The sequence below is a fragment of the Diospyros lotus genome, chromosome 4 (assembly GCF_014633365.1).
Source record: "Diospyros lotus cultivar Yz01 chromosome 4, ASM1463336v1, whole genome shotgun sequence".
In the NCBI taxonomy this organism is placed as follows: Eukaryota; Viridiplantae; Streptophyta; class Magnoliopsida; order Ericales; family Ebenaceae; genus Diospyros; species Diospyros lotus.
This window is the reverse complement of record NC_068341.1, coordinates 39,720,115-39,745,506: the sequence shown is the minus strand read 5'-3', so window position 1 is coordinate 39,745,506 and position 25,392 is coordinate 39,720,115. Positions and strand designations below refer to the sequence as shown.

General features: G+C 39.2%; 1 protein-coding gene across 1 annotated transcript; it reads right to left on the bottom strand.

Annotated features, from left to right (window-relative positions):
- LOC127800288 (actin-related protein 2) lies at positions 1–25,392 on the bottom strand. The gene is made up of 15 exons (XM_052334815.1): positions 25,184–25,392; positions 24,552–24,662; positions 20,534–20,668; positions 20,332–20,403; positions 20,149–20,227; positions 19,882–19,931; positions 11,202–11,305; positions 11,035–11,103; positions 10,892–10,955; positions 9,596–9,664; positions 8,619–8,702; positions 7,956–8,014; positions 6,769–6,835; positions 758–841; positions 1–473 (listed from the first exon to the last, which is right to left on the bottom strand). The coding sequence occupies exons 1-15, from the start codon at positions 25,223–25,225 to the stop codon at positions 393–395; spliced, it is 1,170 nt and encodes a 389-aa protein (XP_052190775.1). The 5' UTR covers positions 25,226–25,392; the 3' UTR covers positions 1–392.

Genomic DNA, 25,392 nt, shown 5'->3' with positions numbered 1-25,392 from the left:
TGGCAGGAAAAAAATTCCAAGACAGTTCATTTCCTCCGCTGTATTTTACATGACCAAATGGCAAAAGTGTCAAAAGGAAAAATTTTGGAGTAATAGTTTATACAAAGATATAAATGTCCACCAATACAGAGATACATAGTATAAAATGCAAAATTATTTAAAATACCACCTTTTTCTGACATCAAGATGTGGCATTGTGAAGCTTTTGCTAAGTCAAATCACAAAAGCAGATCATAGCATTCACCACTGAACTTTTGACGGATATTCATTGTTCCTTTCTTCTCTAACTTTATGGGTTTTGCCATTTTATCCCCATCTCCTCTTGCTGGAGAAAGTAACAGTCTAGAAGTTCCCCTTCAACAGCAAACTGAGAACATATTAACCACCAAAACTCATGCCTGGCCGCACTTGCTTAGACAAGCAATTCCCTCTTCTAGGTAATCTTCTCTGCTAATCCAAAACTCTGGTGAATCCTGCATGTGTAATCAAATTTCCAGCAGAATTAATCTCTAAATTTGTAGCATTTCTTTTTACAAATTTTTCCCTACCCCCCCACCCCAACACACACACACACTCAAACCAGTCCTTAACTCAGTTGCTTTCTCAAATCTGAAATAAATGCATTTTCTCCAAAAATTGTGCTTTGTTTTTGGAAGCTTATAACATAACTAAGATGGTGAAGAAAATTCCAGAGGGCAGAACATATCACAGAAACCGCTGGGCATTGATGTAAATGAATGGACGGATGAGAGAGTACCTTCATAATTCCTGCAAGGACTGCACCTCCAAGGTACACCATATGCTTCCTGCGTGGTGGATCCTCTATTCGCAACCGTAGTTTCTGTTGAAGGGGACAAAGTTATTTACTAAAATCAGATTGAAGGAAAGTGGGGAAGATTCTAAAGTAACCTCAAATTGTTAGCTTGGCTGTATCATTACCCACCCTCAACCAAAGAGGGGCAGAGTTAATCAAAATGAGCCATGGTCTGCATCTTAATTGACAGACAAAAAAACAAGAAAAAAGTCATATGCCTACGGTACTATAGGCCAGTATCTAAAAAGGGGTATAAACAAAATTTACAACTTCAATGACAAGCCACAGGTCATTGCTATATTTGTTAGCAGACCATTAGGAACCTTAATGATAGCAATGTTAAACAGCGACATCATAGTGGCAAAGAAAGATGATTTTGTAGTATGCTAACAAAATTTAAAACCAGGAAAAAGGGTGTATAGTAGCTCATAATATCTCAAGGCTTGAGAAAGACCAACACTTTCCTACATTTGGGAAGATTAGATGGGGAGGAATGTCAACCCTGGACATTGGAAGAGAAAGATACATTGAAATTGAAATCAAGGAATTCTTGGGAAAAGTAACAGATTCCATTTCAAAAAAGAGCTTCTCAAGTGTCTTCCACTTCTATTTCATGCCTTGGGAGATATTTGAAGGTAAATTTTTGTGCAGTGGTACAATGAGTTTAATGCAGAGAATATGCATCTTAAATTTTACTTGCATATGGTTGTATCTTGAGAAGCAGAATATGGACATGGGACATGGACATGACACAACATGACAAGGGCAGACTACATGGTATTTTTCAAAAAAAAAAATTAAGACATGACACAGCAGGAACTCCTCAAAAAATAAATTTTATATTTTACACATGCATAAAAATAAGTCACATTCTATATAATGGAAAATAAACATGACTAAACAGTTTTTAACATATATTGCCAAAAACTCTTATTTCAAACTTCTGGAGTCTAGATTCTCAAAATAAAAAACATTGAGGGAATGCAATGAATAAAAGCCTAAATATTTTTATTTCATTATTGATTTTTAACATGCTTTTAAAATTAGGTGGTCTTAATTTGTTCAATTGAAGGACATGCTAGATGCTTAAATTGGAGAAATACTTCCACCATTTTACGTGATTGTAAACTCTTCTTAAAACCAAAAAGAAAGTTTTATTGAAAAGGTATAAGACCGACTTTTGTTATACAAAATGGGTATGCGGCAATTAAGTATCAATATATCTAAAATATAAGTGTAACTAGATGACGGTGTCATAGTGGATGCACACAATCCAGTCACCATGAAAAGAAAAAATTAGAAAAAAAATAATTGCCATAAGGTTGGAGTAACGTCTACCATAAATAAGATGCAAGATACAAGATACATTAGCTTCATCAATAACTACATCTTATCCTAGTCAAGTTAGGGTTTGTCGTATAGTATTCATAATGTTAATTAACTTTAAAGTCACATTGATAATGCAAATCCATATAAAAAAATAATGTGGCAACATTTTGTATTGGATGCCCTTTCTGATGCAACTCTCCAGTGAGGAAATGATGAAATAAAGTTCCAACACCATCAACATATGGAAAAGTTTCATGTGATGGTGGACTAGTAGTGAATGAAGATAATTGTTGCAGCCATGCCCCATCACACAGTTGGTATTGAGAAACAAACCTCTACAACATAAAAACACAATACATGATTAAGATAGTTACCAAACTAGGAGATGGCAACTATCTCTGTGGAAGTCTTGGACATGCTAGAGAAGTATCAAGACATCATGCCCCAGAGTTGCCAAAACAACTACCACTAAGAGGAGAAGTTGATAATTGCATCGAGTTGATCCCTAACACTCAACCCCCACCATGGACCCACCAAAGTTAGAACAGTTGCAAAGGTAGCTTGACGTGCTAGATGCCAGGTTTATTCACCCCTCAAACTCCTCGTCCAACACGCCTGTATTGTTCCAACACAAGCATGATGGTTCGTTAAGGTTTTGCATTGATTGAGCCCCCAACAAACTTACTGTTAAGAACAAGTACCCAACGCCTCCTATTGCAAATGTTTGATCAATTAGGGAAAGCCTACTGGCTTACAAAGATAGAGCTAAGGTCGGGATACTATCAAGTACGCATAGCAAAAGGGGACAAGGCCAAGACTGCGTGTGTTACTAGATATGCGGCTATGAGTTCTTCATGATACCATTTGGCTTAACCAATACCCTCGCTACGTTTTGCACTCTCATGAACAAGGTACTCCAACCCTTCCTTGACCAATTTGCAGTTGTTTACCTTGATGATATTGTGGGATACAATAAAAACGTTAGTTGAGTATGTGGCCCATTTGCGAAGTGTTTTCAAGGTCTTAAGGCAACACCAACTCTTCATCAAAAGGGAGAAGTGTGAGCTGGCCAAACCTAAGGTGACCTTCTTGGGGCATATTATGGGGGGTGACAAGATCCAAATGGACCCAGCCAAGGTACAAGCCATAGGCAACTTGGAGGCACCAACAAGGGTTTCAAAGCTGAGGTCCTTTCTTGGTTTGGCCAATTACTATCGATGGTTCATAGCAGGTTACTCCCACATAATAGTGCCCTTGACTGACTTGCTAAAGAGTCCCATTCGTGGGATTAGTCCAAGGCCTGCCAGCAAGCTTTTGATAAGTTGAAGAGTGCAGTGACTGAAGAACCTGTTTTGGCGTTGCCCGACCACTCAACCTAATGAGGTACAGACAGACGCCTCTAACTTTGCTATCAGGGGGGGTGTGGGTGTAGCAAGGTCATCTAGTGGCATTTGAAAGCAAAAAAAAATTGAACAAGACCAATCAACATTACATACACGGTGAAAGAGAAAGAGATGACCGTTGTGGTACATTGCCTATGGACTTAGCGCCATTACCTCCTGGGCTAATTCCAAACCCAATGCAAACTTAACCCAAAACAAGCACGGTGGCAAACTTTTTTGGCTGAGTTTGACTATGTGTTGGAGTATAAACCAAGTCGGGTCAACCTGGTTGTTGATGCCCTAAGCCAAAAGGTAAGTTTAATGGCCATCTGCAAGCCTGAGTGTGGGCAGTTGGATCAAGTTCGCAGTGGACTACAGCAAGATCCCACTGCCAAAGCCATCATGTAGCAATGCAAGGAAGGTAAGACCCATGGGTTTTGGGTTGGAGATGGGCTGTTGTATGCCAAGGGACACAACATCTTCATGCCATCTTACAAGAACCTGTGTCAAGAGGTGCTGCGAGGGTGCCATGACTCACCATGGCTCTTGTCAAAGAACGTTATTATTGGCAGTGGCTAAGGGATGAAGTGGAGGCCTATGTGCGTACTTGCCTTGTCTTCCAGCAAGACAAGTTCAAACAACAACCTTCTATCAACCATTTGGAGCAGCTGCCAGTTCCCGAAGCCCTTGGGAGTTTGTCTCACTAGACTTTATCACGTGCCTGCCCAAGTCTGAAGGCTACAAGAGCATCCTTGTGGTGGTGGACAGGTTCTCAAAATACAGAACCTTCATGCCCGCCCCAAAAAACTGCCCCACGGAGACCAGTGGCCAACTGTTATTCTCTCTTGTGGCCAAGAACTGGGGCTATCGAGGTCCATCATAAGTAACCAAGACACATGGTTCGCAGGCAACCTGTGGACGGAATTATTTAATCTGATAGGGTCCAAATTAAACTTCTCAACCATCTTCCACCCCAGACCAACAGGAAAACTGAGCATGTTAATGCTTTATTGGGGCTGTATCTGTGGCATTATGTGAGTGCCAACCAGCAAGATTGGTCCAAGTACTTAGACATCGCACAGTTCACCCATAATTTGCAGCGCAATGAAGCGACCAGACGGTCCCCCTTTGAGATTGTCACCAGCTAGCAGCCTTCAAATTCAACTGGGCCTGCCTACACAAGGCAGCTAAACACATGAAGAAATGGTATGATCTCAAGTGGCAGCTAAGAGAGTTTCAGGTTGGGGTGGGGACCTTGTACTAGTGAAGGTCTATTCCTCGCAGTGACTTCCTGGGCTACACAAGGGGCTAGTGCGACCTACGAAGGGCCTTTTCAAGTACTAAAGTGCATCCATAATCCTTCTTACTAGCTGGACCTGCCACCAAAAAGCAAGCTTCACTCGGTATTTCATGTCAGCTTGCTTAAGCCATGCCATGCAGATAAAGAGGATGCTTGCCAGCTGAAGCTAGTCAAAGCACACACTCGTGGGCATGCAACAATCATATGACAAAGATGTAGAGGCCATCTTAGCAGAACATGAGGGACGAATGGGACACCTGTGGACCAAGGAATACTTGGTGTTGTAGCATACCCTCTGCGAGGTTCCCTCTAGAGGGCACCCGAGGGAGTTCCCCCAAAGAAGTATGCTTGGGCCCGAGAGAATCTTCTCTCCTAGAGGGGTCTTCCGTGCCATTCCCTCCCAAAGAGTCCATTTGAAGACCCATCGGGGGTTAGCTCCCCTGAAGGCCACGTCCTCCCGAAGCCTAATCCAGTGGCATCCAGACGCCCTTGCCCAAAGGGTCGTGCCACGTGCCCTCGTGCATGTGTGTCACATGTCCGGATTTGCCACGTGTCCCAATCCTCAAGGGGTATTAAATACCCCCTAACCCTTCATCTTTTGGACCTTCTCCGAAAACCCAAGGACCCTCTTCCAACTCTTCCATGCACAACTCTTCCGAAGAGTCCCTACTCTTCTGAAGGCACCATCCACATTGCACTACATTTGCATAGCCTCTTCCACACCATGACTATATCTGACTTAGGCATCGGAGGGCTTACGCGGGAGAGATCCTCACATGCCTTCTGATTGTCTTCCGATCTACAATTGTCTTCTTCCTCGCAAATCAGAAGACTTGAAGCACCCAAAGACCCCTTCAGGAGACTCTCTATAAGACCCTCAAAAGACCCTTCAGTAGTCCGAAGACCCTTCCGGAGCCACCCTTCCGCAGGACCCTTCAAATGACTCTTTCAGAGAAAACCTTGCTCTTCCATCTAGCTCTACAAACTTTTTGTTGAGCTTCCCCCGAGAAAAACAAGTTGTGATTGTTGTATTATGACAACAACACTTGGTGAAGTGGAAAGGGCAATTGAATAGTGAGACAAGCTAGGAACTAGAGGCGGCATTGTGACAACTCCGACGCCAAATTGAGAGATTTCATGCCGAGGCGTCGATGGTGACGCCAGTTTAGGTGGGGAAGAATTGTCATGGACCGCCAAAGTGTTAGCCAATTTTCGGTGCCCATGACCCCAACACGAGCCAACAATTTCAATCAAGACAAGTGGAGGCTCATCCAATAGCAGCACCAATCAGCAGTCTAGTGTAATAATGTGCTGCTAGAAGGAGATGGGGGTGCAAGCATCCTAGTGTGAGCCTCCATTTCAAATTAAGGCAAGCTGGCAAGGTGCACGCACAACATCCAAACTAGGTGAGCAAGTAAGTATGCACGACTTGGCTAATGCAGGCGCGCAAAGCACTGCATGTCAAAAGTTTAAAAAACAACTTTGGGCCAATTTTTGCCGCCTCCAATCTTAAGAAGTGAGTTTAGATTAGTCTCCGCTAGAATAAGATATTTTAAGGGAGGCCACAATATGCTCACTTCTCAAAGGTATTATGCATACATAAAAGGGGCATCCCCTAGTGCATGAGGCTCCCGCTTAGTGAGGGTCAATAGAGGATCACATTTATGTGAAGCCTTTCCCTTGCTCTATTTCTTTTTTTGGTAAAGAGGTTGTTTCCACAACTCGTACCCATGGCATTCCAATCACAAAAGAGAAACCCTAACATTTACTATTAAAGCTCGCCCTCTAACATTACTACAAGCATACATAATAGGCTTAAATAGAGCAAATTTGAATATTAAATGAAACCCTTAGTTATCAGATTAGGAAAAGAAAATCAGGAACATGGTATTCTTTTCTTTTGCCATTTTTATTATCTTTCCATACCACAATTCATATCTTACCTTTAATCCGTCCTTGTTTCCCTTCAAAACAACTTCAAGGTAACGCTCTAAAATTTCTTTCTCCAGGCTGAGAAAAACAAAATGACAATATTTAGAAATATCACGCATGAGCAATAATTAAAAGCACAACTACTACAGTAATGATGCTCATAAGAAAAGAAAAATGGTTTATTAGACCACTCTTTGAAGGCCAAGAAAGTCCTACTATGTTCCAATATGCATAACCACATTTCTGGACAGCTAAATGGATCAAATAGAAGAGAGCAACGAAAATCAAAGTGGCATTACAATGTTTAGATGGATTCATATTAATATGAAAATCTTGATGCCATCAGATAACAATCAAAATAAGCACTAAAACAACAACATATGCATACACCTTAATTCATATATAAATCAAAAAACTCCATATTGAATCTCCCTGCCCTGGCAAGTTCATTTTTTGAATTTTATAACTACTGATACACTATGAGAACTCTGGTTTGAACTGCTGCATTAAGTATTTTTATCATCTTAATTTACTAAAAGCATTTTCTAAGTAAGGGTGTATTAAATAGAATAGGTACCAAACCAAAATCAATAACGGCTTTAGAATGTTCCAGTGATAGAAAAGTGACCTAAACTGCCAGTTCAGAATTACAGTTTTAATCACATTTTAGTTACGCTTTAGTTTACAATTTTAAATTGAAAGCATTTACCTCAACACTAAGAGAGTGTTGTAGATAGAGAAGAGAAGGAATTGGTCCTAAATTCCTGATCTGACAAGTGGATTGAACCATATACATAATGCCACTGAATGGTTTAGGGACCAACCAGGGTTGCAATTTCATGTATTGAAACATCAAAAAACGCAATATATAGCTTTACAATTGTATCAGGACTAGAAAAGGCATATTTGTTAAGTTCTTGCACAACTAAATTTGTGGTTCATCATTGGAATCACCAAGCATGGATGATTATGTGAAAAAAATTATGGTTACCAGCTAGAAATCACAAGGATAGATGACTACATCTAACAGAACTTTGTCTAAATTCCAAAAGAAGAACCTCAAGCAATTAATTATGCAGGGCAAGTGAAGTCCGTGCAAATATAACTTGGGAGAGAGAGAGTGTTTTATGGTAAGATATGACAAACAAGAAAGCAATATACTGGTTTTATTGAATGCAAAAGGATTTAAATTTATTACCGACTGGGCAATCCAGGGTACATAGTACTCCCTCCACTTAAAACTATGTGTTGATAGAGCTGCAAAAAATCAAACAAATAGAGAGTTAAAAATTACATGAAACAAACCCAAGTACAGTCTGAATGACAAAAGGAAAGTAGTAGTCCCGTGGCAAAAGAAGCTGCCCATAAAGCTGCTTTTCTTTTTTTCTGGTAAGTAAGAATATACCACTTGGGACCTAGTGGGGGAGCAATTGAGGCTCATGAGACTCAAGGTCAAGACCCCAGGCTCACCAACACTACCACCTACCACTAGGCTACAACTCCAGTTATTCTGCTAAAAAATTCTGCCTTCTCTCTGTTGGTGCGACATCTTTTGGTTGTATTAGAAAGTATACAAACCAACAGTTTCACCATTTCAACAATCTTATTGGTAAAACACTTGTGTAAGCAGAGTGTGACCACAACTGAATTAACTCAAAAGCTCTTGTAGAGCGGAATAAATAGTAACAAATATTCAAGACAAACAATAAGCATAGAAGTAGTCCAAAGCATGACGACTGTGTCTTGATCAAACTTTTAACATATGTATGCCACTACCAAAGCTATTAAGAAAATAGTAAATTCTTAAAGTTAAAAAAAAAAAGAAATAAAGGTATTGATGCTTGCAAATTGATCTGCATACCATCATCCGGTTATCAATATCCATTTCTTGGATACAACGAAATACCATGTCAGCCATTCCATCACCTTCAACATCTATGAGTTCCTGCAAGAAGACAGCTTCTGAACCCGTTAAAGCAATATTTCAAGTGGTTAGCCAAAAAAAATAAAAAAGCAATATTACAAGTGTATGACTTCCGCTCCTAAATACAAGTATAAAGCTCTAGAAATAGAAATGCACAAGTTCAGAATGCTCCCAGAGTATTATAGTTTACACTCAACTCTGCCAATGAACTGTCTACTAGGTCAACACCTATGATTGAATAGTTTTATCAGCAGACTTAGCTAATTATAAACAATCTGATTCCGTTAATTTTCATTATTAAAATTGCAATTATTTAGTAGAGAAGCAACATTATACCATATAGTTTCCACAAACCTGAGATTTGAGAGTTCACCTTTTCAGAAAATGTAAATTGTTATGATCAAAGGTATAAATGATGCCATTACTCATGAAAATCAGCAATCCTATATTGAATTGAAGCTACTCTTACGTGCATAACTAGCATCATTTTTTTGTCTCATAAAGCTCACATCTGCATCGTGTTTTGTATTTGATCCAGAACCACATATCAGCAGCACAAATTTGTTCACGTTGCGTGGATGCATCTTATTCAAATGCATTCTATTTAGGTCCATTTGTTAATGTGGTAAGCTGTAAGCCAAACAGAATCAGATAAGTATCTCAAAATCTACACAGGAGCAAGATGACACTTCCATAATAACAGAAAATAGCACAAAACATAGGGTAGGCAGCAAGTAAAGACCCAGTTTACAACAAAGCACACCAAAGACAGACAGCATGGCAACAATCTGTTTCTAAAAGAAAACAAGTAAAACAAAGAGAAGTTATTTGCATGAACCAGAGACTTTAAGTAGAGAGAAATCCCAAGTTCTCATTTTGCTCTTGAAGATAAGGAACTATGAGAACAGACTTACAGGAGTAAAAAGAGCCTCAGGAGCCTGGAATCTCTCTGTGCCAACTTTGATAACCCTTCCATCTGGCAACTGATTAAATGAGTTATTTAATAAATTAACATAGACTACATAACATTTTAATAAGAGAAAGAATTACCTAGATAATAATATGCGTGTTGAAGTCCAAGAAAATGAACATAATAATGAGAAAACATCCAACAGATTTTGACAATTTTAACACATACATAGACACGCATATACATATACAGCCAAACCGTTCAGCATACAAAGGACACAAAAAATAGACATGAAACAACTATGCTAGAAATGGTAATAGACTGGATATGGACCGAGTGCACGCACCATTCCCAGTACCCATACTCATATCTCCTTCCTAGCACTCGTACCTGTCAGGTAATATACTTGGTCCCCCATCCCGTCCCATCAAGTAACAAATATCCATCAGATACCCATACCCATCCAATTTAAATTTTAAAAAAATCTGTTTGTTCATTTCTTATCACAAGTTCTCAATCAAAATTAATGGTTGCTATGTTTTTAGGTTATGATTGTTGTTGAATGTTGATTTTTTATTAGGTTAAGTTAGATCCCAGTTGCAAGCTACCTGACTAGAGTGAGTGTGGGCTTAGAGAGTAGCCAATAACTAGTTTTCCTTAGGTAGGCAATGGAGCCTAAAGCCTTATGTGCATAATGCGCTAACACTATGTTAAACAAATATATATACATGCAAGTTGGGTATGTGTCATGGCCCTTGTACTTGTATCCATGTTGGTATTCCTCCACCCCCCCCCCCCCCCCCTCTCAGGTACCTGCCCCATTTGACAAAATTTTAGATCCATGCCTATAGAAAATGGACTGGATGGGTTGGATTTTCATTGGTTTAGGTAAAAATTGCCATCCCTAACTATTATATAATTGGGAAAAAAACAGCTAAAAAAAAAAGGAAAAAAGAGTTCACAATAACACTTGAAACCTCCTGACTTAGAACCAATTATGTCATAGTGTGATACATCCATCGACCATTGTAATTCAATATTTCAGAAAACAATTGATAAAATTATACACATGAAGGTAGTGTTTGTTAAAATGAGTAAAATAAGGTTGTATCAAGATAACTTATCTGAAGGGGGAAAGAGATAAATTTATCTTGAAAGTTCAAAATAAGAAGTCATGTGACTTTTTTCCAGAAAATTTAACAAACACAATGTAAAGCACTTTTGTTCAGGATGTTTTCCTTATCCCACCCTTTCCGGTCTATATCTTGATAAATAAACGCTACCTAAGAGAATAACTCACAGTATAATTCTTCACAAGGATGGTAGTCTCAAGCCCCAACTGGTACTCCCTTTTGTAATCATAACTGCAGAGAACTAGATCCAATAAATTGCAATGAAAAAAATTCTTGGCAAGCATACCAACCTATTATGTTAGTTGTTCACCTTATGTAGCAAAGCTTCTCCTTGATATCTCTAACAGTCTCAAAGTCAGCAGTCCTATTCATTGCATACCTTCAGAGAAAAAATGTATAATTCCAACAAAAGTGTAAGTAATTATTGTGAAGAACAGTAATCTTAGAAAGACAACTTAGAAAGGTGTTGACCAATACCCTCTACGTAGAAGCAAATCCACAAGATAAGATGTAATGTGCCGACCTGCTACATTCATTCGTTTTGTAAGATGAGGGAATGAATAGCCATCAACAACAGGAACCTGAAGACAAGATTTAGCCATCAAAAACTGAGACCCCAAGAGAAGATTCAAGTTATTATCCCCAAGAACTGTTCTATCTCTAGACTTACAGAGCTATAAGCTCCATTCTATGCAAATTGCAAGTCCACATTTTACTAGGATTTATAGATAGTTTAGGATTCTATTTAAATTATGATTAGGAACTACTATGTATTTGTTCCTTTTTCCCTTCACCTCCACTATGAAAAAGGCCCATAACCATGGAACAAAACCAGTATTATCATGATGAATGGTATGAATAAAGTAAAATAAAGCAAACCTTCTTCAAGTGTGACAAATAACTTGAATGCATTCTAGAAATTCCATAATAAGCGTGGTTTAAATAAAGAACCATAGCATATGATTGTCAATTGCATTTTGGATTGTGAAAAGAGCTAAGGGTGTACTACTCTTGCATTCCCCAGGCCATTGAACAGTGCAAGAAGCTTAATTACAGCTTTAGAATGATGAGATTCAGTTCTATTCTGACTAAATCTCATAAGTTAGAGAATCCACTCATTGAAGATATTTTCATAAAGTTAAACCTCTAGAATTTGAAAAATGGATGTAAGGAGGACCTTGAAAATGTCAATAATTGAAGATAAAGCATTCCTTAACTCACACAACTTGGACTCATATATATGTCAAACTGGACACATATGGCTGTAATTTTCTGATTGTGGAAGATTTCTGTTGCTTTAAGCTTCATATATGTAAGATACAAGGGCATTAATAGGTCAACGGTTATCAATGTGGGAAATATAGTTCCTGCCACCTTGAATGCCAAAAATAGTCTCCCGTGTTGCAGACCATCAAGGGACAGATTTCCCCCTCCACACTCATAAAATATATAAGCACCAAATGAGAACCCTTACTTGGATTCCTCTTCTATCATGCAAAGTGTAAGGCTCAAACTTTTTTCTCACGGAACAACCTTTGTCATCATGTCAGTTAGATTCTTTGTCAGTGTGAATCATCTTAAGTTATATAAGTTATATAAGTTGATTGTTCATTAACTTATATAACTTAAGATTGGAAAGGTGGCCCACCAGCTGCAACTTCCTGAAGGGTCATGAATGCATCCCATCTTCCATGTGTCTCTCTTAAAAAGGTCATCAGGCAAGGAGCAGGTCAATCTCGAGCTGCCATCCTTGCCTAAGGAAAAGAAAAGGGAGGAAGAACCAAAAGCAATATTGTATAGGAGAGTGATCCATAACCATGGGGTCCCTCTCATTCAGGTGCTGGTCAAGTGGCAGGGTGAGGACAAGGGAAGCAGCACCTGGGAATATTTAACAAGCCTCCTTCAGCGATTCCCCATGGCAGCCAGCCCCCTCAGCAATCCTTCAAGGGATGGGCAATTGTAACACATGGTGACAATGGCGCGACATCATCCGTTCATTAATGAATTTAAATTGTCTTAGTAGTCTTTTCTTTATGCTATGTTGTTATGTTTTCATTTACTTTATGCATTTGTATTCATTTGGATATTGCAACTGTAAAGGATAGGATATTTTAGGGGAATGGTCCATGTGTAAAGGGGCCTAGGAAAAGACAAAAGAGTTGGTTGGTTATTAGGGGTTGAATCTGTTGTGGCAGCACCCATGCTAGAGGCTTATATACCCTCTAGACTCAACTTGTAGCGACTATGAAAAGTCAGAAGAATTCTATCCCCTTTCTCTGTTAACTTCTCTTTGTTTTCTCTTCTCTCTTTTTCTTCCTCTCCACTTGCTTCGTCTTCTCCTAAGATCCCTACTGACCTTTCTAATTCATATTGAATTAGAAGGCGGCTTACATTGTTACTTTCGGGTTTGTGACAAACTAGTATCGGAGTACTGGTCCTAGGCATATCAGTAGAAGCAAGGATAGCGGATGGAACCCACATGAGGAATTTTGAAACGCAACTGCAGTAGGTTAGCTCGACGATGACTGATCTCCAAAATAGGATGGGCTAGATGGAGGCTGGGGAAGCCCAGAATCAAGAGGCAATCCAGGCTATGGATAGGCAGGATGGAAGGGGCCTTGGAAGAAATGGGGCAAAGATTGGAAGGTATGGAGCAGAGGCAGGATGGATCAATGGCTAGACTGTGGGATGACATGCAACAATTTATGGTAATGTTCACACGACAAAACCAGGTAAGGATGGCTGAAAACTTTCCCCCTAGAGATAGAAATGAGGCTGTACTGCATAGAAATGAGGGAAATAGGGGTCGTGCCAATGTAGAAATAGAGGCTGACCCATAAGAAATGTTGGAAGGAGTGATGGTAACGATAGGAATGGCGCACCTAATGGGCAACACCAAGGGTTCACCATGCCCCAGATAGAGATTCCTATCTTTGAAGGGGTCAACCCCCGGTGGTGGATAAGGAAATGTAAGAGGGTCTTTGAGTGGAACAATGTACCAATAAGGCAACAAGTACTACTCGTTGCAGCCTACTTTAATGAGGCTATCGATGCCTCGTTCTAGGGGTGTATAAGTGTGCAGAACGAATTCACCTGGGAAGAGTTTGTGGCCAAACTATGTGAAAGATTTGGAGAAAGAAATAGGGTGGACACCATTGAAGAGTTCAACAAGCTAAGACAAACTAGGAAGTGTAGAAGTGTACTAAAAGAGATTTGAGGATTTGAGGATTTGAGGTCCTATATGACTCAACAAAATCCACACCTTACTGAAGCTTATTTCATGTCAAGCTTCTTGAGTGGGCGCTTAGTGAGGATATAAGGCCAATGGTAAAGATGATTAGGCCCCAAACAGTAGAACAAGCGGCTGAGAGTGCAAGGTTACAAGAAATGATTGTAGAAGCACTTATGAAAAAGCAACGGCAACAACACAAGGGGTTATTGGTGGGACCAGCTAATGGGGGAGGTAAGTAAGTTAGCCAAGAAGTTGGCAAGAGTGGAGGAAGTACGAAACAAGGGATAGGGCCCAGCACAGTGCCTTATGGGGAGCAATTAAGAGAGCAAAGAAGATTAGTTGGCCTCTGTTTTAGATGTGGGGATAAGAACCATTTCGGGCATCAATGTAAAAGGCAAATTCTATTGCTGGAAAAGGAAGAGGAGGATGAAGCTGAGGGGTCAAAAGAGGAAGCAGAGGAGAGTGGTGAATCAGAAGAAGAGAACAACTGAGAAATTTCATTGCATGCACTTAAGGGAGTGACTAACAACAAGATAATTAAGGTAACAGGGAGTATAAAGAATCATGGCTTATTGATCCTAATTAATAGTGGAAGCACACATAGCTTCCTTGATGAAGGGACAACTAAGAGGCTAAAATGTCACTCCAAGGGACTCAACCCCTAAGTGTGACAGTCGCAAATGGCAGTAGAGTACTTAGCAAATCAGCATGCTTGGATTTACTTGGGAGATGCAAGGAGAGAAATTTGAGGCGAATTTGAGGCTACTACAATTAAGGGGATGTGATGTGGTGTTAGGGGTTGTCTGGATGAAGGGGGTAAGCCTCATCAGTTTTAACTTCAATAGGATGGAGGTTTAGTTTGACAAGAGAGGAAGGAAAATGACACTGACCGGGAAAAGGGAATCGGGATCCTACAAGATGATCTCAGGAAAGAAATTGCACAAAATGCTTAAGAACAAATAGTGTCAACTGTCCCAATTGTTCTCACTGGTGGTTGTGGGGAAGGTTCACTTGTGGCAATGGAGGGAGAGCCTGAAAAAGAGCTGCATGGGGAGGTGCACGTGATAGTCACATCTTAGCCCTAGAAGCTTGACCGGGTACATTCTCAACACCTAATTGACGAATTGTTGGATAGTTACAAGGACTTATTTGTTGAACCCACAACCTTACCTCCTACCCGAACCTTAGATCACTCCATAAACCTGAAGCCTAATACGGAACCCATCAACATCAGGTCCTATAGGTACTCCCCAACCCAGAAAAACGAAATTGAAAAGATGGTGAAGGATATGTTAAACCAATCTTTCATAAGACATAACCAAAGCCCTTTTGCCTCGCCAGTCCTCCTAGTTAAAAAGAAGAATGGATCTTGGTGTTTTTGTGTTGACTATCGCAAATTAAATTCCTTAACCATTAGAGATAAAATCCCTATACCCTTAGTTGAGGACTTGATGGATGAACTACATGATGCCCATTTCTTTTCAAAACTTGACCTTAGGTCCGACTACCATCAGATCAAAATAAAGCTTGAAGAGGTCCCTAAAATTGCTTTTAGGACACACCACGGCCATTTTGAATTTTTGGCAATGCCATTCGAGCTCACCAATGCCCCACCTACGTTTCAGTCTCTCATGGACCAAATTTTTTAGCCTTACCTAAGGAAATTTGTCCTAGTATTCTTTGATGACATCCTTATATATAGCCCCACCTTAGACCAACATATATCTCACCTCAAAGCCACCCTAGAGGTCCTTAGAGCTAACCAACTTTTCATCAAAAGGTCAAAATGTGCATTTGGGTAGAATCAAATGGAGTATTTAGGGCATTTAATTTTTGGGGCAGGAGTTAGCACCAACCCTAAACAAGTGGAAGCCATGTTGGCTTGGTCCAAACCCACAACCGTGAGGGCCTTGAGAGGATTCCTTGGGCTAATGGGTTATTATCATCGATTTGTTAAAGGATATGGAACTATAAGCAAACCTTTAACCGAACTCTTAAAGATGGGAAGCTTTAATTGAGGGCAAGAGGTCGAGACAACCTTTGAAAAGTTGAAGAGGGCAGTGAGTAAGGTTCCAGTTTTGGGGCTACCCGATTTTAGCCAACCGTTTGTGGTAGAAACAAATGCTTGTGAGAGTGACATTGGGGCAGGTACTATCCCAGAAAGACCCTTAGCCTTCTTAAGTCGAGCTCTAAGTGGTAGACATGTGGACCTAAGTATATATGAGAAAGAATTCTTGGTTGTTCTAATGGCAGTGGATAAATGGCGTCATTACTTAGAAGGGGGTAAATTTATAATTAAGACAAATCATGAGAGTTTGAAATTCTTGTTGCAACAAAAATTGCAAACTCAACTAAAAAAAAGGGGGATGGTTCAATTAATAGGGTTAGACTATTCGATACAATATCAAAAGGGCAATGAGAATGTGGCAGCAGATGCCCTCTCAAGGTGTTATGAAGACAAGAATTTGGCATCAATTACTATGGTAGTGCCGGATTGGTGTAAGGAGGTAGTGGATAGTTATGAAGGGGATGAGCAAGTGCAAGAACTCATACAAGGAATGGCTATGAGACCACAAGGAATTGGGGGGTTATACTCTAAGAGAGGGATGTTGCGACTACAGGGCAGAGTGGTCATAGGTAGTAAGGGGGACCTGAGGAAAAAAATATTATAGTCGCTGCATGAGTCTCCCTTAGGGGGACATTCAAGAGTCTAAAACACTTATTTAAGGGTGAAGCAGCTATTCCACTGGCCAAAATTAAAGACTGATGTGAGGGAGTTTGTATTATCTTATAATACTTGCAAGAGGTGCAAGTATGAAAATGTTGCTTACCCCAGGTTGCTCCAGCCCTTACTAGTACCCGACCAAGCTTGGACTAGTGTGTCCATGAATTTCATTGAGGGATTACCCAAATCAAAAGGGAAGAATAGTGTGCTAGTGGTGGTCGATAGGTTCACTAAATTTGCACACTTTATAGGGTTGGTTCATCCCTATACAGCCCAAGAGGTGGCCAGAGCTTTCATGGACATAATATTGGCTTTGCATGGGGTGCCAAGTGTTATCATATCAAACAGGGACAAGATATTCACCAGCACCGTTTGGCAAGAACTGACGAGGTCGATTGGGATAAAACTCAACATGTCAACTACCTACCACCCTCAAACGGATGGGCAAACGGAGAGGGTTAATCAGAGTTTAGAAACCTATCTTAGGTGCATTTGTATCCTACACCCTAACCAGTGGCACAGATGGTTTGCTTTGCCCAGTGGTGGTACAACTCTACCCATCACACCACCCTAAAAATGTCTCCATTTGAAGCTAATTACGATTACAAACCCCCAATATTACTAGCCATAGGAAGGCATACTACAGTTTCTTCAGTGGAAGAATATTTGCAACAAAGGAGGGTGGTACTTAGACCGCTCAAGCAGGAATTGGCCTCGACTAGAGTTGGGCCCTCCCAGCCGGCTCGCCTCCCAGCCCAGCCTAGCTGGGCCTGGTACTATAGCAAGCGGGTCGGGCCGGCCCGGTCCCAAGAACGCGGGTCGTGCCGAGCCAGTGCTTTGTGGCCTGCGGCTCAGTCCGGCAAATATTTTCCTTATTGCAAGCCCTCAAATGCCCTACTTGCAAGTCCATAGCCCGACCTGGCCCGCCTTGGCCTGTTTATTAAGGGCCATAGGGTCATGTCAGGCCCCCATTTCCCATTGCCCAGTCCGGCCCGGCTTGGCCCAGCCCGCCTCCCTCGAGGGCCAAATTCGAGGCCCACGAAATGGGTGGGCCAAGCAGGAGGTGGGCCGGGCAGCCCGCCCATTTTCCAACTCTAGCCTCAACTCAAAATAGAATGAAACAATATGCAGAGTGGAGTAAAAGCGACAGAGAATTGGAGGTTGGAGAGAAGGTTTATTTGCAGTTGAGGCACCCCCATTTGAAGTCCCTTACTCAAGGACCGGTTACTAAACTGACTCCCCCGTATTTTGGTCCGTTCACTATCATAGCTAAGGTTGAAAAGGTGGCCTACCAGTTGTAACTTCCTAAAGGGTCCCGAATGCATCCCATCTTCCATGTGTCTCTCTTAAAATGGTCATTAGGCAAGGAGCAGGTCAATCCCGAGCGGCCATCCTTGCCTAAGGAAAAGAAAAGGGTGGAAGAATCAAAAGCAATATTGGATAGGAGAGTGATCCATAACCATGGGGTCCCTCTCATTCAAGTGTTAGTCAAGTGGCAGGGAGAGGACAAGGGAAGCAACACCTGGGAATATTTGACAAGACTCCTTTAGCGATTCCCCAGGGCAGCCAGCCTCCTCAACATTTCTTAAGGATAAGAAATCCTTCAAGGGAGGGGCAATTGTCACACACAGTGACAATGGTGTGACATCGGCCGTTTATTAATGAATTTAAACTGCCTTAGTAGTTTTTTCTTTTAGGCTATGTTGTTATGTTTTCATTTACTTTATGCATTTGTATTCATTTGGATATTGTAGCTATAAAGGATAGGATATTTTAGGGGAATGGTCCATGTGTAAAGGGGTCTGGGAAAAGACAAAAGAGTTGGTTATTAGGGGTGGGATATGCTATGGCAGCGCCCATGCTAGAGACTTATATACCCTCTAGACTCAACTTGTAGTGATTATGAAAAATCAAGAAGAATTTTATCCCCTTTCTCTGTTAACTTTTGTCACGAGAAGAGCCCTCTAAGCCTATTTTTAAATTTTTTGTTATTTACTGTTGCTATTTACTGTTCTGTTGTTGTAGTTCCTTAGATAGTAATAGCCTCTTATTTTTTACTGTTGTAAGTTCTAAAAGAAGGTAGTTACTGCCATGTGCAAAGATGGTTAGAGAATCTCAAGTTTGTTAGAAGAGTAGGGCCCACCTGGCAGGAGAATCTCTCCTCCTAGACGCTGGGGTATATCTGCCTACACAAACGAGAGAAATGGTATGAATGAAAAATCAGAATTCCTATTGTTCTCCCCTCCAACTCTCAGTTCTCTCTCTCATTCTATCTCTATGTTCTTTCTCCCGTTCTTCGCTCTGATTGCTCTCACTCTTCTTTTCTCTCTATTATTGCTTCCTGTTCAGGTATTGGGTTCTCTTAATTCATATTGGAATTGGGAGATAGAATATTGCCAAGCCAGGCCGTGACAACTTCTCTTTTTTTCTCTTCTCTCTTTTCCTCCCTCTCTAATCTCTCTCACACCTATTTCGTCTTCTCCTAAGATCCCTACTGACATTTCTAATTCATATCGAATTAGAACGCGGCTTACATTGTCACTTTCGGGTTTGTGACAATCAAATTCGTCAATGACGCTTGTGTTGATTTATCACCTACTAGTGTTTATTATCCAATTCACACTTTGGCAAGCATTGCTAATTTTCACCAATATTCTAAATTGGCAGATGTCTCCTTTATTCTCCAAAGGAACGTTCCACTTGTCCAAGAAAAAAGATAGAGATCATAACTCCACATTTCACTAGGATTTATAATAGAATTCTAAGAATTTTTATTAAATTAATATTTGGCGATCATTTTAATTATGTCTTTGGAAAAATTGTGCCTATTCACAAATAAATAGAAACCTGTGTAATGGATTATACAGACTTTGGTATTAAATGTTATAATTGAATATGAAAATCGATATCCTCTTTCTCTCTGTCTCAATTCTTCTTCCATCAATGTGCTCTTCAAGAAGCCCTTAAAGAAGTTGTTACAAAAAATAACAGTAAAACAAGACACAATGATCAAAGAAACTCCAGATGGGCCAACGTCCTTACAGGATACAGCTGACAGAACAATTTTTTTACTATTACAGATAATATAGACAACTTATTTGATAAGAGAAGGAGAAATAATCCCAAGAGAATTAAATAAGTAAAAAGTAGTGACTGATACTTCAAAATCATATAGCAGAAATGATTTTTGAGTGATTTACCACATGAGTGACACCATCACCCGAGTCTATCACAAGTCCAGTTAGCAAACCTACAAGATTAAAATAATTCTTTTGATGAAATCATTCGCAAGTTGGACATTATTGTTAACAACAGGAACAACAGAAATGAGGATTATCTCTAAAAAAATAATAAAATAAAATTGAGGCATGTTAGTGTGTACATTTGTAGTTTAACTTCATTGAATTTTAAAACTAAGAAATTAATGTCACTGAAGGGAGAGGGTGCCGAATCATTTCTACAGTCACCTTGAGCATACAATGTTAAAACAGCTTGAATTTGAATGAAGACACCAGCAAAGTTGTACTTCTCAAACATAGTCTCAACCTGTGATGCCAAGTTAAATTCAGATCAAAAGCAGTGTACTAAGTCATAACTGTAATTATTTTAACAAGATGAAATACAACTATTTAAGAAGGATGATCTCAAACCATCTTTTCACGATTTTTGGATGGATTAAGAGGAGGGTCTGTGAGTAAAATTTTACATTCAGTTGGATCTATCTGTTCAGAGAGAATGTGCATTGCAACAGAGTTAGTTGTCAATTGAAAAACCAGAAAAGAAAATTAAAATCCAGAAAGCATTGTTGCTGGAGCCTGGAATCAGAATACAGCAGGAGGTAAAAGAGTTCACCTTCAACTCGTTAAAAAATGCATGGTCCCACACATGACCCATATCATCCCAGTTTTGCACAATACCATTATTGACTGGATAAGAAACATCTAATTGATGCCGCAAGTCTAAGCAACCTTCTCCAACAACAATATCCTAGATAAAGAAGAGGCATACTACATTATGTCAGAAATCAGAAGGCAAACAAAAAGTTGCAGGTGTGAAGCCATGCAGCCAAGACTAATGATGCACCATTTAATCGGTGTACAAAAATTTTAGTAGATATTAACACCCAATGAGTGGACAATGTTTCCTTTACAGAAAAAACTCCATCACAGGAATGTGTATAAACTTGGTGCAGTCCACCATAACATGAACAAACAACAGTGGCAGCAACAATATATCAAGCCTGAATCCAACTATATGGGGTTGGCTACATGAATTCTAACTCGGTATTTATTAGTATCTATGAACTTATCTTCTATAAGGCCCTTATAATTCATATCACACCTAAAAGTCTCCTAACAAGTTGTTTTTGGTCTTCCTCTTATCTCTTTTGATAAATACTTGTTTTATTCCATCTACTCTTCTCAAAAGAGTTTATTGGTATTTTTCTCACTTGTACAAACCATTTTAATTGTATCTTACCTTCAATATGAGCCACTCTAGCCTTATTACAAATAACCTCATTTCTAATTTTGTATTTTCTTGAATGTCTCTGCACATCCATCTTAATATTTTCATCTCAATTACCTTCACACTTTGCACGTGCGGGTGTTTTACTACCCAACATTATGTGCCATACCATAAAACCAATTTTGTATTTTTTTTTTTAATTTTCTTTTTAGCTTTAACAAAATCTTACTATCACATAAAACTACAGATGCACTTTTTCACTTTAGTCATCCTACTTTATTTTATGGGTAATATCCTCATTAATTTCCCCATCTTTTTGAATAATTAACCAAGATATCTAATTAATCTTTTCTTGATATAACTTGGTCTTCAAGTTTTTCCATAACATTATCCTATATTCCATGTATTTGGTTTTCAATCTACTTAACTTAAAACCTTCAAATTATACAATATTCCTCCATATCTCAAACTTAGTGTTCATGCCTATTGTCTCATCCACCAAACAATGTCATATGCAAATAACATATACCGAGTCACCTTTGCATGGATATGTTTAGTGAGTACTTCCATTACTAAGCAAAGAGGTAAGGGCAATAATATCTTTGATTTAATCCAATTATAATAGAAAAAGTTTCAGTAACTTTTTCACATGTCCTGACATGTGTTCTTGCTCCATGATACATGCATTTAATCACCTGTATATAAGCAGTTCAAACCCATTTCTTCCCTAAAACCTTCCATAGAACTTCTCTAATAACTTTGTCATCAGCATTTTATAAATCTCTCCCAAAGTTTCATAGTGTGGCTCAATAGTTTGGTCCTCTATAAGATGAACAAGTAAAAGAAAATTCACCTATTCTATATTTCTGGTGAATTTTTTTAATCATCTAAACTTTTCTATGCATCAGGTACAGGGTTGCCCAAAGGTTATAATAGTGTCTTAGTGTCAGCACGTATAATGTAGAAGAAATTATTGAGTTGTAGACGTCAAAATCATAGTAAAAAAAATGCAGGTAAACAGTACATAGGTTAGAAGTTCTTAGAAATCTGCTCCAAGCTCTCGTGATTCTAGTTGAATTGAGAAGAAATCCCAAAGAATTTTCTATGGGATTGTTTAATGCAATCTGATCCTAAGACTGGGTTAGTGTTTCTTCTTTTCTTTATTTTCTGCAAATTTTACTCTTTTTAACACCCCAAACCAGATGTGAAAGCTCCTTTTCTAACTACCAATCATTTTATTGAACAAGGCAAACTGATTCCTCCCATCTTACAAACTTTAGCTTCTAGCCAAAAGAGAGAGAGAGAGAGAGAGAAATTCCCTTGTATTGTTCACAACACCGTAGAACAGACCTGAATTTTCATCTTCAAACATTTACCACAATTTATTTGTCCACACAAAGCCTAACATACCACATAGTTTTAGCAACTTTTGAAAAGTGAAACTAGACAGAATTCAGCTCTAAGTCAGTGTACACACATAGCCATTACTAGAATGCCTGCTGCACTTTGTCCTACATCTTTTCCTGCAACTTAAATTGCTTAATAGTATTAGTACATAGATATGCATGCATACTTCCATTTATGAAATTATTGTCAGATAAGACTATTAAATTGGCAAGAGTATGCAAAGAAGTTTAAGTCTCTAGACCATGAATTGCAAATAAATATTTTGTATTGGCAACACAACTAAGTCATTAAGGTGTCCAACACACAAATAAGTTGTTAGAACTAGTGAACATACCATTAATGTTCATTTTGTATTGCCAATCTTATAGAGTTGCTTTTACTATGTCATTAGATTTTGGATAGGCTATTAGTTGATAGTTTTAGTGCTTGGAAGTATGTTTGAAGTGCTTCCAGTCACATTAAGGCTTAAAAGAATAATATTAAGAACAAGGAAAACCAGTTTGGAGCAAAATAGATGAACATAGAAAACTCTTGTCACGAATGTTGGTGACAGTAGGATTACACTTCTCAATCTGGGTGGTATTGAAGAAATGTAATCGGCGTTAACAGAGAAATGGGAGAGATTGAGAGTGAAATAGTGAAGAAGAGAAGGAAGAGCAAGAAGATAGATAGAAATCAGAATGTAGAATTCATATTCGATACCTCCCCAAGAGAGTCCTGGGTTGATATAGCTGGGTGGCCGTGCCCACAGGCGATCCTCACCCTCCTAACGGTTGTAACCACAAGTTTTGTCCTATTCTAGCCCCCCTCCACGTGGGGAATCTTAGCTAACAAACTGATACTAGAAATTACAATAATAACCAGAAAAGGAAGCGGTAAAGAAAAATTACAATGCAAAGAAATTTTAAAAATTCTGCTAATCAGAGACGGTCGTGACAACTCTCGGCAACAATAATTTTGTCATGACATTTTATACTGTTGTCCAACCAAACGGAATTGAAATGTGTGCCCCTAGAAAGAAGACCTAAGAGTTGCAATTTTTGGCCTATGACAATTTTCAAATTCAATTCAGGGTCAAAATCAGAATTAAAGTCATTGCTGCAGAATACACTGAAAATTCAAACTGCTGTTCAAACTTCAAATGGCCCATGACCTATTTGAATGGACTGAGACCCAAAGAACCAATTTTTGGTTTTCTGATTCTCAGTGTATTTCAATGCCATTTTTCCATTCAAATGTTAGCATACAATTTTTGATGGGATTTGTTCTACTTTGGAAATCTAATGATTTTAACATCTTTCCTCATTTATACAAGGTTATGAAAGTCATTTCATACATTTGGAGAGACGTGCAAAACAAGAGAGATTTTAAAATTCTTCTGCAAGTATCCAAGGTTTCATTCTTGTTCTTCATATATATATTTTTGTTCAAGTAGTTTAGTTAACTCCAAAGCAAAGATCAAAATGACATGCTCGGTTTGGTGTATGAAGGTCTCACATGAGGAATAGAGTAGAAGAATTTGGCAAGCAATTAAAAGTAGATCGTGAGACTCTATATTAGTCAAGGGATTAGGCAAATCTATAGTCAAGATTCTAGCACAAGCTTCTATACCCGAAGGCAGCACTCTGGTCTTCTTCCTAGTTTTCAAATTTCCAAAGCAACCCCAAAAAATCAACATCCAAAATTATATTTAATGCTAACACAGCATGCTAAACTTTTTGAATACAATTAATTTGAGGAGACTAGATGGAACAGAAGAAATTCTTAACAAAAGAGGCAGAGCAAGACCAAGAAAATTTTGATGAGAAACTTATATAAGAGATGCCCATAGATGAAGAAAATTGGTGAGCTTGAATCCATGTAGCAGATCCCATTTAGTGGGATTAAGCCTTGATGCGTTATTGTTTGTTGATGCTGTTGTTTAAGTTATAATTGAGTCACCTTGCAATGTAGAACTAAAAATGCAAGTGCGCTAATGTACAATAGATATATGCACCTTCAGCTCTTGCTCCATGAGCGATTCTTCATATCTTAGCATTGGCCTTCCCACCACACATGGGAACACAGAAGTTGGAAAATTTTCCCCAGCGAAACCACACTTGACATACTGCATGGAATAAGTACAGACTCGACAAGTGAAAAATCAAGTATGAAGCTTAAAAGAAATGAATTGTAGCGTGATACAAAGAAACAAAATTAAGAACTGCAGCATGTTGTATTCTGCAGTCAGCATAGCATTAGCAGTTTGAATGCCGAGACATTATTATAAATCACGCCAAAGGGCACTTGCAATCGCCGATTTCACGTGATTACTTGAGTCTGTAATTCAATTTCTCGTCTATGCTTCTAATATAATTAAATCTATTGGTTTAGTTTGGATTCTACATTTATCCAATAATTTGTCAGGGATGTTGGAGATCAAGGGAAAAAAATCAGAGAAAAACAACTCCGTTTCAATCAATAAACTTGAGAAGCTGATTTGCAGAGAATTGAACATAACAAAATCCCGCTCTGTCTAAAAGGCAACGATTCTAAATGAAATTCGATCCGAAAAAGTTGAACAACAGCAAGAAATCAAGAGATTGAGAAGGCAAAATTGGGAAGGGGACGAAGGGAAGGATAAATTACACCGGTGCCATTGTCGCAGACCACGACGTTTCTATTGTCCATGCCCCAGCTTCTCCAGTTGGAATTGTTTCATCAAATCCAGAGCACACTTTTCTTTCTCTTCGGATTCAAGAATCAGGATGATGCTTCAAGGAACAGGAAGGCAGCTCAGCTCCGCCCCTGTTGGCTGTTGCCGACGCAGTAATGCTCTCCTCTCCACTCCAAGTTCT